The following is an 18389-nucleotide window of genomic DNA, read 5'->3' as shown; positions in this document are numbered from 1 at the left end:
GGCCCCACATGGTTGGAAAAAAAAAACAGCAAGAACGTAAATTAGGCCTGGATTCAGAGTCCTGCTGTGGCACTTCACAGGTGTGTGAGCTTAGCCAAACCACCAGCCTCTGTGAGCCTCATCTGTAAAATGGGCTAGAAATCCCTAACTTGAAGGCCAGTCAAGAGAATTAAATGAGAACATGCCAGCCAAAGGCATAGCATGAGCTGAGCACACACTAGATATGCACTAGGCACCCCTTCCCCCTCTTCCACACTCTCTACCCTTTCCTCCATATTCTCTTGACAGTGGGTGGCCACAGCTAATCACATCACCACATCACCGCAGTGAGGGACTGACTAATGTAAACCAGAGAGGACGACGGCTCACTTCCCTGTCTGTCACATGCCTGGGTTCTCACCAGTCTTCCTGTGGCCCATTTCTTAGTGACATTCACTGCTGACTCACTTGGCTTGTGGTCAGCTCTGAACCCAGGGTCTTTTTAGCTCTCCCTTTACCCCACCACCACTCCACAGCTTAGATTGATGGCATGGGAATGGGATAATCATTAGAGAACATTCTGTTTAGGTGGCCCTTCTCAAGGAGTCAAAAGCATTACTAGATTGGCACCTCCATGAGGGCAGGGGCCATGTCTACCTTGACCACTTCCATTTTCCCATATCTAGAATACTGCCAGTAAGTACTTAGTAAATATCTATTGAGTGAATTAATGTATTTTGAGCTGGTCCCTGTCTTTTAGGAGATTCTCACCTGCTCTGGGCAGCATCTGTGGAAAAGTAAGCAAAACTCTGAGACTAATTTACCAGTAAGTGACCTCTATACTGGTTCCCACAAGTATAGGGCAGTGGAAGGGCCATGGCCTATGACTCAGACTTGGGTTTGAATCCCAGCTCTACTAGTCACGGGCTTGGTGACTTTGAGCAAGTTGCTTATAGCTTAGCCTTGGTTTTCTCTCTGAAAAATTGGGATATCAGTGTCTGCCAGGGTTATTGTAAGAATTACATGTAAATATGTATATGTAAAAGTGCCCAGGCTGGCAGTGATCTTGGTTTCACATCAGTGACTCTTTCTAGAGCACCTCTTTCCTTTGATCACTATTGCTTCCTGTAGTTTGGTCCAAGTCTACCCTCCTCTCTTAGACCTTTGTTCATTCAACCCTCCCCTCGCCATTCTCACTCCCAACAAAGATGTATTCTTGACACCCAGCACACTCAGTAAACATTTGTTAAGCCAGCACCTCAAAATCAGAAGCCTAGAGGGACCAGGTATGTATAAAGAAAGCAGGCTGTGTGGGATTTTTATGTGAAATCTCCCCCTTACAATTTTTTTTTATAATTCTATTAAATTTTAAAGAGCCTTTTTAACTTTTTATCTTGCCATAATTTCTGGCGTACAAAAAAATTTGCAAAACTAATGCAAAGACTTCCCATAAGCCCTTTACTGAAACTTCCCTAAATATTACTATGTTACATAACCAAAATACCATTATCAAAACCAGGAAAATAACACTATACCGTAGTATTAACTAATACATGGCTCTTATTCAAATCCTGACCATTGTCCCCCTGATGTCCTTTCTCTCGTCTGGGACATCCTGCATGATTCAGTTGTCATGTCTCTTTAGTCTCCTCCAATCTCTGAAAGTTCTTTAGCCTTTTACTTGTCTGAATGACCTTGATACCTTTGACAAGTACTGGCCAGTCATTTTATAGCATGAACCCTCCGGTTGGATTTGTGTGTGGCTTTCTCATGATTCATTTGAGGTTGTGCATTTTGAGCAAGTTTCCCACACAAGTGTAATGGTGTGCCTTCCCCAATATCTCAGACCAGGAGGCACATGATATGTCTCCTTACTGGTGACACTCACTTTGGTCACTTGGTCAAGATGATGTCAAGTTTCTCAACTGTAACGTTACTCTCTTTCCCTTTGTAATTAGTAAGGATTTTGTGGGGTGGTATTTGAAGGTATATAAATATCCTGTTTCTCATCAAATTTTGGGTTCATTCATTTCTTTTTTTTTAATATAATTTATTGTCAAGTTGGCTTCCATACAACACCCAGTGCTCATCCCAACAAGTGCCCTCCTCAATGCCCATCACCCACTTTCCCCTCTCCCCCACCCCCCATCCACCCTCAGTTCTCTGTATTTAAGAGTCTCCTGTGGTTTGCCTTCCTCCCTCTCCGTTTGTAACTATTTTTCCCTCTTCCCCTCCCCCATGGTCTTCTGTTAAGTTTCTCAAGATCCACATAGGAGTGAAAACATATGGTATCTGTCCTTCTCTGACTGACTTATCTCACTTAGCATACATAACACCCTCCACTTCCATCCATGTCGCTGCAAACGGCATTGACAAATACGGAAGCTTCACGAATTTGCGTGTCGTCCTTGCGGGGAGCCGTGCTGATCTCTGTACCGTTCCAGTTTTAGTACATGTGCTGCTGGAGCGAGCACTATTCATTTCTTTATATAGATCCACGGCTTCCTATTTTACCCAACGGGTTATAACCTATTACTGTGATTTTTGATTTTAGTGCTCACATCGTCCTTTCTTTGGCCAGTGACCCCACCCTTCTTTGAACACTGTCTTGCTTTCTGACATAAAAAGGTGTTCCAAGTTCATCTTGGATTTTCCTCACGTAGCCCTGGAATCAGCCATTTCTGCAAGTAGAGAGGGCGATTTAGAAGCCAACATTTGAGTACCTGGTGTGCTGTTTGCTATCTGGCTGTCACGGTTCCCGGACCCTCCCTGTGGAATGAGCCAGGAAATGCATGTGAATAGGATGTGTATTTCTGTATTGGTGGATGTTGAAAATCATGAATCCACAGCGAAACCTCCACTTCCACTCTAGCAGCACAGAGTTTATTCTACTTTTCCCTCCATATAGACCTCCCTTTCCCAGCAATGAGCCCCGGGCGTCCATTATCCTCACTGTATTTACATATTTGATTAGTGTCCCCCACCCCCATGTGTCAGTCTCCCATCTCTGCCCTCTTCACGCTTATCAGATTCTGACATTCTGCCCTCAGCTGCCCCCACCTCCTCACCCCGAGTGACCTCTGACTTCCCATAAAACTCCCAGTTTTGAAGTGGTGGTTGATAAAGTTTTTAAACTGTGAGGCCCAGTTTCTGCCTGTGGGCCCTGGATGGCGACCTGGTATTAACTGGACAGGGAAGGTGGATTGTAAGCCCCTCCCACCTCTCTGGTGCCTGTCATTCCATGCCGTCCCAGTGCCTCGTGCAAGGGGACTCTGCGCTCTATCACGCCAGGTTCGGTCATCATCCCGTCCCAGGGTCACGGGCAGGTGAACTAACTCCACGCTCCAGCACGCCAGGTCTGGTCGTCTTTCTTGGCCCCTGTTTTTGCTGTTCTCACTACGTGGACTGCTTTATGCCTCTTCCTACCCTGCCTCCCATCCTCCTGCTCTGTTCAGACATCACCTGCTGCCAGAAGCTTCATGGACCACCCCATGGACCGCTTTCTGGGTCCCCCTAGCACCTTCAGCAAACCTTATGAAGGAACACCATTGTACCCTCCTTCCATTTCCTTCTTTGTCTTTATTGCTAAACTGTAGGCACACAAGGCCAAGGGCTGAGTCTTATACCTGTGTCCTAGTGCCTAAGAGAGGACTTAGCATGTAGTAGGTGCTCGTAGATGTTAGTCAGCCAAACATTAACAATAGTAACGGGGAAAAAAAAAAAAAAGAATAGTGCCTGCAAATAAATATTCATATAGTACTTCCTGGGTGCCAGGCACAGTTCTAAGTGCTTTCTATGCACTAAGTCACTTGGCCTTAACCGCTATGCTACGAGATCGTATCGTTGCCCCATTTTACAGCCAGGGGAACTGAGGCTCAGAGGTTACGTGAGTGACATGCCCAAGTTTGAACAGTGGTGGAGTCACGTTTGAGCCCACTTGGGCTAATTCCACAGTACATACATGCCTCTTATCTCTTACATGCCCCTCGTGGTTAAAGGGGTCAGCATTTTCCGAATAAGGGAGATGAGTAGGTATGGAGAACTGAGTCACGTGGACCCCTCCCGCTCAACCACACTCCCAGCCCCAGTTTCTAGTGCCCCTTAAGGGCCCAAGAACGGAAGACTGGTAGCTGAGCAGGCCGGAGAGAAAGTGTTACCTTTTAACTTGGCAGCCCACAGGAATATCTTCTCCCCTGACGTGTTAGGAAACCCAGCACGTTTCACGTGCAGTTAGCACGAGCCCACGGTAGTCAAGCATCAGATCTTATGCAAGATTTCCAAGTCATTGCGTTGAGGTTAGCAGGGTGCTAACAGCTTTTCCCAATCACCAAAGAGGAACCACATGCCAACTGGTAGCCCCCGAGGGCTGGAGCAGCCGGCCTCTTCACCATGCCAAATCCTGCCCGGGAGCCTAGGAACACTGCGTGGATAGAACTCTGCTTTGTGAGAACTGCCTGCTCAGGTTCAATTGACAGGAAGGAAGCCAAGTGTGTGAGGCGCCTCCTCTGTGAATGCTGTGTAAATCCACCACAGACATTTATTTCCGTTACTCCTCTCGATGGCCTGGCAGGACCTGGTAACAGTAGCCACAAACAAGGGAGACCAGCCCAAAAGATTTGAACCCAGGGTGGTCTGATTCCAGGATCCTCACTCTTAAATAGCTGGCCAGAATCTGCTGTGTCTGTCTGACTCCCAGATCCCAGATTCTTCCGCTGCACCCCACAACCCTCATTTGCTGTGGTGGGACCCATATGAAAGAAAGGCATCAAGGCATCTGCTCTGCGTGTGGGGAGGAGACCCCCATTAGACACGAGCCAGAGCCGTTGCAAGCTAACGCTGAGACTGGGCTCCAGGCAGGATTTTGTTAACTTCACGCCTTGGAGTTAGGAAGGAACTCCACAGGCAAGCTGCGGGAGCTGGGGGGGGGGGGGGGGGGGATGGGGGCGGGGGGGGGGGGGGGGGGGGGCGGGGGAGACGGGGGGGGGGGGGGGAGGCAGGAAAGGGAAGAGGGGGAGGAGAGGTGACACCGGGCAAGAATGCAGTGCCGTCATGGAACTCAGGAAAGACGGTGCATTTCCCTATTTCCTTCATCGTTAGAGAAACCCAAGACGCGGGTTCAGTTCATTCCACAAGGGCTTGCTGAGTGTCTTCTACGCACCAGGCCTGTGCTAGGGTCTGGGGACGTGGGCGGAGGACAAAACCCAACAAGATCGCTGCCCTTGTGGAAGTTCCGTTCTGATGGGGGGGGTGGGGAGACCAACCCAGAAACGTAACCGAATGAGGGTCCTGCCTGGTGGTTCTAAGTGTTGTGAGGAAATGCTACCAGGGGCTGGGGCAGGGTCCCATCAGAGGGCTTTCCTTCAGGCCTCCTGGGGGAGGTGACCTGAAGGAGTAGGAGGACCTGGTTCCAGGAACAGCTGTGGCTTGCTGCCCAAGTGGCAAGCAAGCTTAAACCATCTTCCCTGCTGCCCTGAGACCCACCCCTTGCGCCCACCTCACCCCTGTCTGCTTTGCTCTCTGCAGGTTTGACATCTACAGGAAGGTGCCCAAGGACCTTACGCAGCCAACATACACCGGGGCCATTAGTGAGTAGCCATCCTTCTTGCCGTTGTCCTCACCCCCTCCCCACCTCCTGTACCCGGGCCTGCTCTCCCTGTGCAGAACTGCTGAACCAGGGAGAAAAGGAGAGACGGGAGGAGAGGACAAAGGATGGGCATCTTGCGAGCCCTTCATATAGTTCCTCGTCTCATCTCTGTTCTCACCAGAACCCTGCAAGGTATCAGCATTATCTGTTTCTGGAAGGATACACCCGAAATCACCAGTAGCAATTGCCCCTGGGAGGGGAGACTGGGGCTCAAGGGGTCAGGAGGGCTTTTCTTCCCTTTTAGACTACTGGAGTTTTTGACATAAGCACATTTTTAATCATTAAAAAGAAGAAGAAGAAGAAGAAGAATTGCACCAGATTTTGGTTTCTAAATGCCAGTGTTCAGTAAAAGGACCTAAAGTCTCCTTAAAGAAAGAGCTGGTTCCAGGGCCGGGGCAGGAAGAGAGCATAATAAGCTTGGGTCATCTTGGGCCAAAAAGCAAAGAAGCTCCCGGAGGGGGGAAAAAAGGGCTAGGGGTGCATCAGCAGGACACAGGAGCAACATGAAAGAGGCCAAAGGCTAACACAGGGGTAGTCGGAGTAACAGATCATAACATGATTGTCTTACGTGCCAAAGAATTACAAAAAAGAGTATGAGAGTGTACTGACGTAAATCAATGGGAGAGAAGGGATGGCTCTTCCTTAACAGAAGAATTCCAAGTAATATAGTAATGTAGATGGATAAATACCCACTCCAGGAGGTAAAGCCTAATTCTCTTCTCCTGGAGTATGGGCTGGACTCAGTGATGCAGAGAATGGAAAGAGCAGAGAGTGGAAAGGAAATCGTACCTTTCCTATGTAGATGCCCAGAGACAACCAAGTGATGAAGGTTGACATCAGCCAGTGAGACGTCCTGTGGACGTCATGCACCCCCGATGGGACGTGATGGGAAGGACACCTCCCCTCCGAACATTCTTCCCCAAACAGCCCAAGCCTGCCCAATCATGAGAAAGCATCATCGGGGCCCAGGTTGGGGGACATTCTACGCAACTCCTGCCAGTACGCTTCAAAAGTGACAAGGTCTCGAAAACCTTGGGAAGAAGAGGGAACTGTCAACAGATTCAAGACTGAGGACACAGGATAACTACATGCAAAGTGAGATCCCAGGTTGGGTCCAGGAACAGGAAAAAGGGGGTTTGTGGGGAAACTAGAGAAACCTGTAGTCATGTCTGTAGCTTAGTTTTGGTGCTGTATGGTGTTACTTCGTTTTGACGTGCATACCGTGGTTATGTAAGATGTTAACGTGAGGAGAAGCCAGATGAAGGGCGCATGGGAACTCTCTGTACCGTCTCTGCATCTATTACTCCACAATGAGAAGTTTATTAAAACCAAAACAAACCCAAAAGTGCCATGCACGCAGGAAAACCTCATAGCCTCATTTTCCAGAGGAGAAAATGGGCCCAGAGAGGTGAAGTGACTTGTCTCAAGTTTCACATCTCTCGAAAGGTAGGCTTCCCTGCACCCCATGGCCTGACCCCCTGCCGGCCTCTCCAGTGCTTCCTGCGAGAGAGGGACCCTCCCCGTGGGCTGTCCCCTGAGCAGGGCCCTGGGGCTGGGCAATCAAATTGGAATCCACTGCTGCCTCCCAAGGTGGGTCATAGGAGCATGGCCTTGGGGTTCCCCCACCCCCGCCCCGGCTGCTCCTGCCCGGCCCTTACTCACTGAAGCCGTGGGTGCCTTCTCCAGCCCTGGGTCTCCACATCCCTGGGGAAGGGAATGCAACAGCCAGGACACAGGATGCATGTCCTGCAGGCTTCCCATGTGGCAGAGCTGGGTTCATTCTCCCATCTAGTAGCTGGGGGACTTTGGGGAAGTCACCTCTCACTTCACCTCTCTGATCCTCAGTTTCCTGATATGGGGAATAAATGAGTTCAGACCCGTCAAGTGTAGGGTATGTGCTAAGCTCTCAGTGCCTGGACTACACTCCTCTGGTCACTGACCTCCAGGAGCCCCCAGCCTGTGAGGGTCCGTGCCAGCAGACGCTCTGATGCTTTGTGCCTGAGTCCCCACGGAGAGGATACCCAAGGCGCATGAGAGGAGAGGGGGTTCGACTTGTTTCTGAGCCTGATCACAAAAATTCAAGTGAGGTGTCCTGTCCCCTTCCTGCCACCAACCAATAGTCCAGACCTCTGCCTCACAGTCTCTGCAGTCTCACCCTTGTGAATGGATGTGTAACAATCAGGTCTGGGTCCTCCTGGAATTTTTAAAAAGCACATTCAGGCTTTGATATATTGCTGTTTTAAGCAGAGACGGGAACCTACTGTGTGGACCTCTCTTCCCGGCCCTTTTTTCAACCGCCGTAGGCTGGACACATTTCCTACCAGCACGTACACGGCCCGCTGCATTCTTCCCTGCAGCCGCGTCTGGCAACCCACGGTTGCCATCATCTGCGCGACCCACAGTTCATGTAACCAGTCTCCTGGGAGTGGACAGTCTTGATTCCGATTTATGGCTGTTGCAGACATCCTTGTCCATATATTTTTATATCCTTGTATGGTTATTTCTGTAAGGTAACTTTTCCTAGAAGAGGAATTACTGGGTCAAAGGGCACGTGTGTTGTAAAATTTAGAAGGTACTGCCAGATGGCCCTCTAGGGACGTGGTCTGATTTGCGGTCCCGGCCACAGTGTGCAAGACGGCAAATTCCTTTACACGAGAGGAAAAAGGCGTGAGGCATGGGAAACCAGCCCTTAGCTACCATGTAGTGAACAAATATTTATTAACTAGGTCCTGGGGCCAGGTCCCGTACCAAGCACCAGGATCATGTTGATGAATGGGCTCCCGTCTTTGTCCTTAAGGAGCACATGGCCTACCAGGGCAGCAGACACGAAGCCACACCATTTCATGACATCTTGATAAGTGCTATTAATAACTGCAGGAACAGGGAAAGGCCCTGGACACTCACGGATCAGGGTTTGAATTTTGCCTCCTTCACTGAAGTGGCCATTTGGCCTTGAACAAATTCCTTGACTTCCCAGAGTCTTGGGTCTCGGGTCTTGGGTCCAGTGCCCCCCTTTGCTGGCTGCACCAGGTTTCCCAGTCACACACATTCTCTAGGGGTCACATTCCTATGGTCCACTGCCTGAGTCAGTTTCAAAAGAAGTGTGGTGTCAGAGAGCCTTAGCTTCTTGCCCAAACATGGATTGAAAACCCTCATCAAGCCTTCAGTATCACAACGGCCTTTCTGGTTGAAATACTTCATACCTGCCTTCATACCTCGTGTTTTTCATTCATTCATTTATTCATTCATTCATTCATTCAACAAGTATTTTTTCTGTACCTTCTCTGAGCCAGGCTAGACCCTGTGACCATAGTGGTACCAGACATTGTCTCTGTCCACCTAGTATGGGACAATGGTAGGGGGAGCAGTCACAGAGGGTATATGATCAGGGCTGTTGGACACTTGGGTTTCAGCTGAGTAGACTTGGCATTTATCGTGTCCACCTGCTGGGTTGACCAGGCTTTATCCAGACCTTGAACAGAGCACACAGATTTCAGAAGGAAGCCTTCCATCCCTGTCCCCCTTCCCTCCCACCCCCAATCTGGACAGAGTTAGAGTGTTGGGGCCCTTTTGCAGGCTTAGGGCAAGGAAGGCAGTTAGAAGGCCTGGATTGGTCTAAGTCAGCATTGACCTTCAGAAACGCCTCCCTACTTTGTGCCTGTCCATTACAGCATGCGATGGGTTGCTGGGGCTTGAGAGAGGTGTGAGAGGGATGAACATGACTCTGAAACATGGGTCCTGTGTGATACTGTTTAGGAAGATTCCAGGTGAAGGGTGTTCTGCCTGGTAGTGGGATTCTTGATCAGTTATCATAGCTGCAGTCTGCAGGTGAGAAAGGGAAGGATATGAGCCAGGAAGTTGGGAATGGTGGCTGCAGGAGTGCAGTGGATTTTTCCAACAGCTGGAGAAGACATTTGAAATGAGTTTCTATGCCACAAAAGCAAGCAAGCAAACATGGCCACTCCTGTAAACTGATGTGGCATGTATTTCAGACATAGGCTTCTGAGTGAGCAAAGCACGGTTGGAAAGGATGTATATAGCTTATGCTGCAGTTGGCTTAGAGAAAGAAAGGAATTGTACATATATGTTTCAGTGCTGTGGAAGAACACAAGACCGTAACACTGATACCTTAGGGCAGGGGGCTGCAGATCAGGAGCCAGAAAGGAACTTGACACACTATACCTTTTTATGCAGCTGCATGATTTTTCTCATCACGTGCATGTGTTACCTCTTCTGAAAAGAAACAAAAAAAGTAAAACCCTTTAATACTGCCCTATATAGTTCTTTTAGTGTTTGAAGAATTGGGGAGTAATTCTAGGATCCCATATGTTGGTCTGGTTTTAGAGGTGTAGGGACTGTGGGGATGTCCCTGTCTTGTTCTTCACTTGGAGTCCTAGATCTTGGGGTTTCTTTTCTTAGGGCATTGTCTGTAGAATTCATAGGATCCAGGCCTGTCTCCCCACCCACCTTCCCAGGCCAGTCTCTTCCTCTCTGAGCCTCCATTTCTACCTGCTGCGCAAGGGTGCGTGCCCCCGTCAGGCGGGAGTGTGAGGTGACACGGTGGCTGGTGACACTCCCACAGCAGGGCGCATGGTAGTGGCCCAGCAAACATTTGTTCCCTTCCTTCTTTAGTTAGAAGCCATCTTTTTGCATTTTAAGATAGATAGATAGATAGATAGATAGATAGATAGATAGATAATGACTGGTTTCAGTGTTTATCACAGTTGCTCAGCCAGTCCAGGAGCAAACCATCAAGAATGTAGCAGAATCAACAAGTGGGACCAGGAACTTTTTTTTCTTTGCAGGAAACTAGGGGTCACCCCATTTGTCAGTCACCTTCCCCAAATCACCAACTCTTCCAAGGACTCCCTGATGAAAGTCCTAATAATGAGCGAATGCTTGAGCCTTTATTACCCGCCAGGCACTATTACAAGCCCAGTTTCTCCATTGTGGAAATTCTCAGAGCAGCTCCATAAGGCCTGTTGCCATTTTACAGATGAGGAAACTGAGGCAGGGAGAGGTAAGTAACTTAGCCAGAGACCCGTAGCAGGTGAGCAGTGGGCATATTTTGCAAACCCTTGCCCACTGAATGCCTCTGTGATAAGCCCAGGTGAGGCGTGCTCAATGCTCACTCTCTGCTCTTGGGTATTCCCTGCCTATTATTCCCTCCTGTATGCCAAGCCCCAGGCCAGGCACTGGAGCTGTGGACTTTCTGCCTTCAGGGATATCAGTTTAGTGAGAGAAACAGCCACAAAGAGCCGGTAAAATGTGGCAAGTGTGAGAATAGAGGCTGGGAACAGAGGAAAGAGTGACCAGCTCCACATCTGGGGATGAAGAGCCTCCTACCAGGAGAGACTTTTGAGCTGGACCTCAGCCTGGGAGCATAGAGAGGAGTTCACTTCACAGAGAGGATGACGAGGGAGGGGGCGGGAGGAGAGAAGATGGGAAGGACGTTCCCGACAGGAACCACAGGAACAAAGGAACAGAAATAAGACACATATTTACAGAACAGCACGTGGCTCAGTGTGGTTGAGTGGTCAGATGTTGGGGGAGTATCAGGAGCTGGGGCTGGAGTTCAAGGCCAGATCCGGACCACTTGTTATATATTGTCCCTGGGAGTGGCCCCAGGGGTCACAGATTTCCACCCTGGCAGGGGCCGTTGACCAGATAAACATGAGTGACATGGGCCAACTCTGGAACTCTCTTCCACTCTCCACATTTCAGACTTTTATAGAAGAATTCCTTCCATAAAGAATTTTCCCTTTTCTTGAAACACAAGTGTTCAGTCTCCTCACTTTCTGACCTCTGATGAGGACATGGGCACGCCGTTGATGGTACCACTGGGGGTGGTGATAAATGGCGACAGACCGTTGGCCTCGGCCTTGGAATCAGGGAGTCAAGAGGGGGTGGTAGGGCCTGTGGCAAACTGGTGAGCCTCAGACCCCATTGGGAACCAGGGCCTGAGTGTTCTGGACTTTGATGTGCAATCAGATTGTTCAGTGTCAACTCCAGATTTTGAAATACACATCACTGGAGCTGAACAGAACACATTTGTGGGCCACCAATTTGCAGCCTCTGTGTTTTTTAATGCTTATTTATTTATTTTTGAGAGAGAGCATGAGAAAGGGGCAGAGAGATGGGGGGACAGTGGACCTAAAGCAGGTACTATGCTGACAGCAGCGAGCCCAGTGCGGGGCTCGAACCCACAAACCGTGAGATCATGACCTGAGCCGAAGTCAGACGCTCAACCCACTGAGCCACCCTGGCGCCCCATGCAACCTCTATTTTTGACTGACCTCTTCATTAATATGCTCTTGTGGAATGAAGTCAGTCTGGCCCCCTGGAGGACCTGCCTACGTAGGGGGTCAGTCTCTATTGGAAGGTCACATCAGTACCAAATGAAGTCCTCCGGGAGCAGGGCTGCTTAGACTAAGAACGGGCTTTGCACGGTTGGTGGGGCCTCTTTCCCCCTCCCTCCAAGCAGCTTTCCTTGGAGGCCAGGGGTGGAGAGGGGAGGGATGGGAATGGGAGGGGAGAGGGGAAGGAGGAGGGGCCAGCCCACCCACCCCCCCAGCCTGTGCCCTCCACCCTTAATTGTGTGTCTCTGTATTGTTCCTTCCAGTCTCTATCTGCTGCTGCCTCTTCATCCTCTTCCTCTTCCTCTCGGAGCTCACCGGATTCATAACGACAGAAGTGTAAGTTCCATTCCCCCACAGGGGACATTCCAGAGCTTTCTGGGACCCCAGAGGAGAGGAGACAGGGGCTTTAAAAAGAAGCAAGACCTCTGAACCTTCTAACTCTCTCATTTCCAAGCCCATGTCGTCCATTGCTCCTCTGTTTCTTGAAAGGGTTTTGAAGTTAGAGCAAAAGCAAACATTGCTTTGTTGAAGCTGAAGAGAAAATCTGGGTTCCGTTCTGTGGGGGGGCTTCCTGGGTCCGCAGATGACAGGAATCATTTGCCCATCTCTGCTGTCCCTTTGTTTGGCCAGTGGACTTTTTTCCCTCTGAATCATCATAGGGTCATTTGATGTTAAAGCTGGAGGAGTTCAGAGAAACGGTGCTGCTTCCTACCCGAGGGGGGTGGGGTTGCTGACATCAGAGCCCAGCCCCCCTCAACTGAGCCCCCTTCCCTGTTCTCAGGCCCACACTTAGTGAGGAATCAGTGTGGGCTTCCTGGCAGCGATTGACGCATTGTGAATCGATCCCCAATTTCTAGCATCATCCGTTGCCCGGATAACCTAGTAAATGCTGTGGGGTATGTGTAACACAGAATGCCATTGGAATTATTCAGTCACAGCCCAGCGGCCGCCCTGAGGTGGAATCAGACCCCAGAGCTTCCTGCCTTGGCCACTGGCTCAGGGCTTCCAAGGCTCTTCGTTCCTGTGTTTACAACCCAGAAAGTCATCACGGGGCTGGGCCCTGGCCACCCACTCCCCTGTTCAACACTGGAATTTTCTTTTTTGCTCATGGAATTTCTTGGTTTCCTTTGCCTCCCTCTCGGCCACAAGACAATAGGAAACTAAAAACATAGTTACTTAGCCCAAGACGGGCGTTGTAGCTATGTAAGTGTTACCACCTTTAACCCTCAGATAGCTCTGAGAGGTAGTTATCTTGTCTTTAAGGATGAGAAAACTAAGGCTCTGAGAGGTGAAGGGATTTGCCCAGGGTCGTATAGTTAGGAGGGGGCTCCCAAGGCCCACCAGTCTCCTGAATCCACAGGCATCTCAGTCTTGTCTGTTTCCTACCATCACCCTCTGGCCAACTAATTTCTGGTTGTAGCCTACACGGCTATGGGAGAGTTTGCCTTCCCTGTCCCTCTGATCCTGTTTTTAACCCTGATGGCACCAGAGCCCAGAGGGTCTCACGGAGTGGTAGAAAGAGCTCTGGACGAGGCATTGGGAGACCCAGGGCCAGGTCCCCCTGCTCGATTGCCACTTTGCTGTGTGACCCTGGACAGGTTTCCAAACTCTCTGGCTCTCAGTATCGCTGGCCAAACGAGAGGGTGCATTAGAGTCAAAGCTTGTAGGTCTGGGGAGGCTTGTCTGCTTCCTAAGACATGACCTCCTGACCACGCAGGGGTCAGAGAATGTTCTTTGCCCCACTCAGCTCCTAATGGGGGGTGGCTCTGTGTAAATTTGGGCCACTGGATGTCTCAGGGGTCACCTGAGTTGGAATTAGAAACAGGGACAGCAGCAAGAGATTGAGAGAGCTACTGTGTGCCATGTACCTGCTGGTCTCTCCAGGCTGCGCCCCCTTCCCTGGGGGGGGGGGGGTGCTCCTGTTCAGGTCCCTCGTGTTCTGAGCAAGGTGAGTGGGGTACATGTGTGATAGCAAGGAGGGAGCCCCAACTGTGTCCCAGGGACTAGGGAGACTTTACATATTCTGGACAGAGCCACTGAGAAGTGCAAAGGCCCTGAGGCAGGAATTACCTGGTGTATGTACAGAGCAGATAAAGAGCTAGTGTGGCTGGAGCAAAGTGAGCAAGTGGAGAGAGTAGAATATGAAGTAGCCAGGACCAAGCTGGGGTAGATCCTGTACACTGTTGTGTATTCATGGGCCTCATTCTTGGTCCTGAGCTCCCAGAAGTCAGAAACCAGGTCTGCCTCCTTCCTTGCTGAGTGGTTCCCTGCTCAGAGGAGTTGAAAATGCCAACAGTGAGCACAGACCATCAACAAGCAAGCAAAAACTAGAACGTACATGAATTAGTGAAAAAGACTCTGAAGAAAGAAAAACAGAGCAGGAAACAGAGAAGGTGTGTGATATTTGTGAGGTTTAAACAAGGTTGTTTACCAGAAAGGTACTTAATGCCACACCTGATGTACTTTAATATGGGTCTGTAGTTCTTCATGCTACATTTATTCATTTCACATTTATTCCCCATCTAATGCTAAAAAGGTTGTGAGGCCACCCTCAGCACCTGGCATGTAATAAGCACTCCATGAATGTTAATTTTCTTGTCCCCTCCCTTGAGCTCAGAGCAGCCTCCCTCGCCTCCTGCTGACATTGTGAAGGGCAGCTTGTTAAGCCGTTTGTCAGCTCAGCCCATGGTGAGGCAATGGGCCCCTGACAGGTGAGTTGTGACTGGAGCAGGTCGTGTGCCACCTGCTGTGTGAAGAGCCACTCAGGTGAGCTTGGACAGCTTGTTCCATTACCCAGGACAGGGCTCCCTCCTTTCCGAAGAGCACAATATGTTCCCGCCGCTCTGCCTTCTACCCTGTTCCAGGGTTTTCCCTTCCTGACCCCTGAGGGCATCCTGGACACTCTGGTCCCAGCACCTCCCTGGAGAGGAAGAAAGATGAGGGGTGAGTGGGGTAATCAGACTACGAGGGCCATTCATGGTGTGTTTGCCATTTGTCTGGCCCGTGCTGAGCTCTTCCCCATTTGCAGTGTGAGTGGCCGGAAGGAGGGAGGGAGGCGGGAATGAGAAGAGAAACCCGTCGGTAGCCCAGGGGCCAGAAGCTCCATCTGTGATGATGCAGTGGCCCTGACGCCCCCTCTCCCCCTGCTGCCGTGTGACCACGGTGCAGGAGTTGCCCGAAAGGAGTCTGTATGGGTGAGGACTGAGGACTTCAGCGAAGAATCCAGAGGTAAAAGCATTGTTCCTGGTCTTCCTTCTATCAGAAGTTTCTCTGACCCCTGGGAAGGCCTGCCAGTTTGGGAACACATGAAGGTCCCAGGTCTTCTGTAATGGATGTCGGGCCCTCCCTGGCAGGTTTGTGACCACAGTGGGTCAACCCCCCACACCCCCCATCATGAGACTGTATCCCAAGGAAATGAGGTCACTGCTGGTGGGATCCACATTGCGCCAACCCCGACCCGCGGTTATCAGTGAGTGACATAAGACAGTATTCTGGCCCAGCCCGGTAGGGAAGGAGGCCTGTTTGTTTGGGTGGTTGGACTCTAACCTGGGCTTTAGACAGGCCATTAATTATCCCTGGGAAAGTGGCCCCACAGGGGTTGCTGTGTGGCTTCACATTTCCAGGGGAGCAGGCCCCCCCCCCACCCCTTGTTCAGAGAACGTGGCTGCAACACATTCCGGTCTATGACTTCCCAGGCTTGGCTGCTTTTACTTATTAACCTGATGAGGATCTGTAAGAAGAAAATGTAGTAGCTGGAACTCTCCACTGATAATTTACAGTAAGATACAATGTATTCTACTTTCCAGTTACGATTTATACTGGGCAACCACATGCCCAGCCAGCCAGCCAGCCACCTAGGTTCGCACTTTACGGTGATCGTCTCATGTCGTCAACACAGAACCCCTTGAGGTGGGTTCTGCGGGTAGTCTTAGCCCCACTTTACGGCTGGGAAAACTGAGGCACCAGGAGGCGAAAGCCACAATGAGGTTAGTAAGTGGTGGGGCCACTCCAGTCAAAGCCTCTGCACTCCTGCCCTGTCATACCACGCTTTTCTGCCCAGAGCATTCTGGGCCCCCAGGTGCATGGGAGCTGCTGCTCTTTGGTCAGAACAGTTGACCTGAACATTTGGATACACCCTTCCAGGGTGAAGTGGCCGAGCAGGCAGTTGGAACTCCAGGAAGCCATTGCCCACCTAGCGGGAACTGGGTGGTTACCTTGAACTGTGTCCTCAGATGCTCCATAGCAGGCCCCCAGTGGGGTAGCTCAACCAGGAGGAATGCCTGGATGTCTCCCTCAGAGCCCGGTCACCCACTCTGAGGCCTGGGTTGTGAGCTAGGGCCCGGTGAGAGACCTAGGGCTGTCGCATGAAGGACAGGCCGGAAGGCATCCGAGCATGGAACGATTGGACCGGCTTCACGCTGCAGCGAGGTCCGCTCTTGTGAAGATGAACTTGGGGCAGGGCGACCCTGGAGGCCAGACTGGACAATAACTGTAGAGAGGAGGGTGTGGGCAGGACTTGGTGGCCGAGAAGGGGTGGTTTTGGCCCTCCACCTGGTAGGGAATAGATGCACTTACTTATACCTGGAGGGTAGGGATTTCAAACAAGGTCCTGGGGAAATTGCTTACATAACTTCCATCCCTCCCCTTCCACCGCAAGCCCTTGCTGTGGGCCTCACTGCTGTGTAAGTTTCCATTAAATCAAATTATTAAGCACAGAGGTCAGCGACTTTGGGCAGGAATCTGAACTATTCAAGTGCTCTTCTAAAAGCAAATAAAATTGTTCTCCATAGATGTCATCAGACTCACGCCTCAGCCTAGAATTTCAGGGCCCTTCGTTACATTCCACCTACGCTCCCCCCCACCCGTACCTCCCCAGTCCCTCTCTTCCTCTCCCTACATGGCCACTGCTTACTGACCCCCACGCAATCCAGCCAACTCCCTGACGCTGTCTGGTGTCCCCCGACTGGAATGTGCCCCCCTCTCCTCCATCAGCACACATTGGTACCTCCCCCCGTTCATTCTGCAGGGGTGGTGATCTCGTGCTCTGTGCTCCTGGCTCAGGGAGCCCTCGTCCCGGTCAGTCGGGAGGTCAGATGCAGCAACCCACCAGGGCGTGGCAGGGGGAGGTGGCAGAGGGAGGCTTGTAGGGCACAAAGGGGATGGACCCTTTACACCTGCTTGCCCTGTGGGCACTTGGGCCATGGGTGCAGTTGGGATGGGCACCTGCAGATTATCGGAAAGACGATGACACCTGCATCACAGGTGTCCTTGGGGGACACTTGTCCCTCAGGTTTTCATTGATTCCTTGCCCCATCCATCTTAACGAGGTGGAAAGAGCATGGCTCTGGGCTTTCATGGCTCCAGGTTCAGATCCTGCCTCTGCCTCTTCCTGGCCATGTGATCTTGGCCAGTCTTTTATCTGTCTTGCTCTGAGCCCGGTTTCATCCTTGTGAGAAGAGAACAGTGACCCTACTAAACATCTTCCTGCTGTGGGTATTACATGAGATACTACATGTGAAAGTCTCCGGCATCGTGCCTGGCACCAGCCAGCTGCTTAGAGCTGGGACATCTTTGATTCTTTATAAGCAGGGCCACCTTCTATGCGGGCCTTAGAATATACCAGGGGCTGTGCTAACACCTTGCATCCATGAACACATTTAATCCCTATGACAAGAAAAGCAGCTGGGGCGCCTGGGTGGCTCCGTCGGTTAAGCGTCCGACTTCAGCTCAGGTCACGATCTCGCGGTCCGTGAGTTCGAGCCCCGCGTCGGGCTCCGGGCTGATGGCTCGGAGCCTGGAGCCTGCTTCCGATTCTGTGTCTCCCTCTCTCTCTGCCCCTTCCCCGTTCATGCTCTGTCTCTCTCTGTCTCAAAAATAAATAAACGTTAAAAAAAAAAATTAAAAGGAAAGAAAAGCAGCTTCTGAGGAGAACGAACTTTGTTTTTCTGAGTTGCTGCCTAGGCATTTTACAGTGTGATAACCCTCCTCACACCCAGAGTCTGGACACTAAGATAAGGACTTGAGTTCAGGATGCCCGCCATGAGTTCCCGCCTTTATTTTGCCTGGGGTATCTTTCAAAATAGCTACTGAAGAGTGAAGCCGGAGGAGAGTTAGACCTCTGCCCCATCATAAGGAATAAGTGCTTGCTACCCTGTTGTCTCTCTCCCGCTGGCTCCTGCCCTCCCCTGGCTTCCTGCACGTGCGCGCGCGCACACACACACACACACACACACACACACACACTCTCCTGGGATCTGTAAGTAATAAATCTCGGGACTCTTTCTTCCTTTGTGTGGGTGTATCGAAACTGTGCCTTCCATCAAAACGACCCTGTGGGTTTCACTTCCCCAAAGTGGGAGCTCGGATGCTGAGGGAGCTACCTGGCCGCCCTGTGTGGGTGGCTTGTG

The 18389-nt window shown here is 50.8% G+C and overlaps 1 protein-coding gene and 1 non-coding gene across 4 annotated transcripts in view; one reads left to right on the top strand and one right to left on the bottom strand.

Annotated features, from left to right (window-relative positions):
* The window catches only part of ERGIC1 (endoplasmic reticulum-golgi intermediate compartment 1), a 101562-nt gene that overhangs the window by 42188 nt on the left and 40985 nt on the right, over positions 1 to 18389 (top strand). The window contains exons 1-3 of one of the 3 annotated variants that reach the window (XM_049648688.1): positions 5539 to 5564; positions 12246 to 15210; positions 15789 to 15968. In XM_049648688.1, coding sequence (XP_049504645.1) covers positions 15964 to 15968 — 5 coding nt within the window. In that variant the 5' untranslated portion in view covers positions 5539 to 5564; positions 12246 to 15210; positions 15789 to 15963. Of the gene's footprint in view, positions 1 to 5502; positions 5565 to 12245; positions 15211 to 15788; positions 15969 to 18389 lie in introns of those variants that run through there. The other 2 variants (XM_049648687.1, XM_049648689.1) reach the window with 2 other exon arrangements.
* LOC125935869 (U6 spliceosomal RNA) lies at positions 2351 to 2453 on the bottom strand. Its single transcript, XR_007461850.1, has one exon. It is a non-coding gene; the product is annotated as a U6 spliceosomal RNA (small nuclear RNA).

The sequence above is a fragment of the Panthera uncia genome (assembly GCF_023721935.1).
Source record: "Panthera uncia isolate 11264 chromosome A1 unlocalized genomic scaffold, Puncia_PCG_1.0 HiC_scaffold_17, whole genome shotgun sequence".
Taxonomy (NCBI): domain Eukaryota; kingdom Metazoa; phylum Chordata; class Mammalia; order Carnivora; family Felidae; genus Panthera; species Panthera uncia.
Note: the sequence above shows the minus strand (reverse complement) of the source record. Positions and strands in the feature narration are given on the sequence as shown.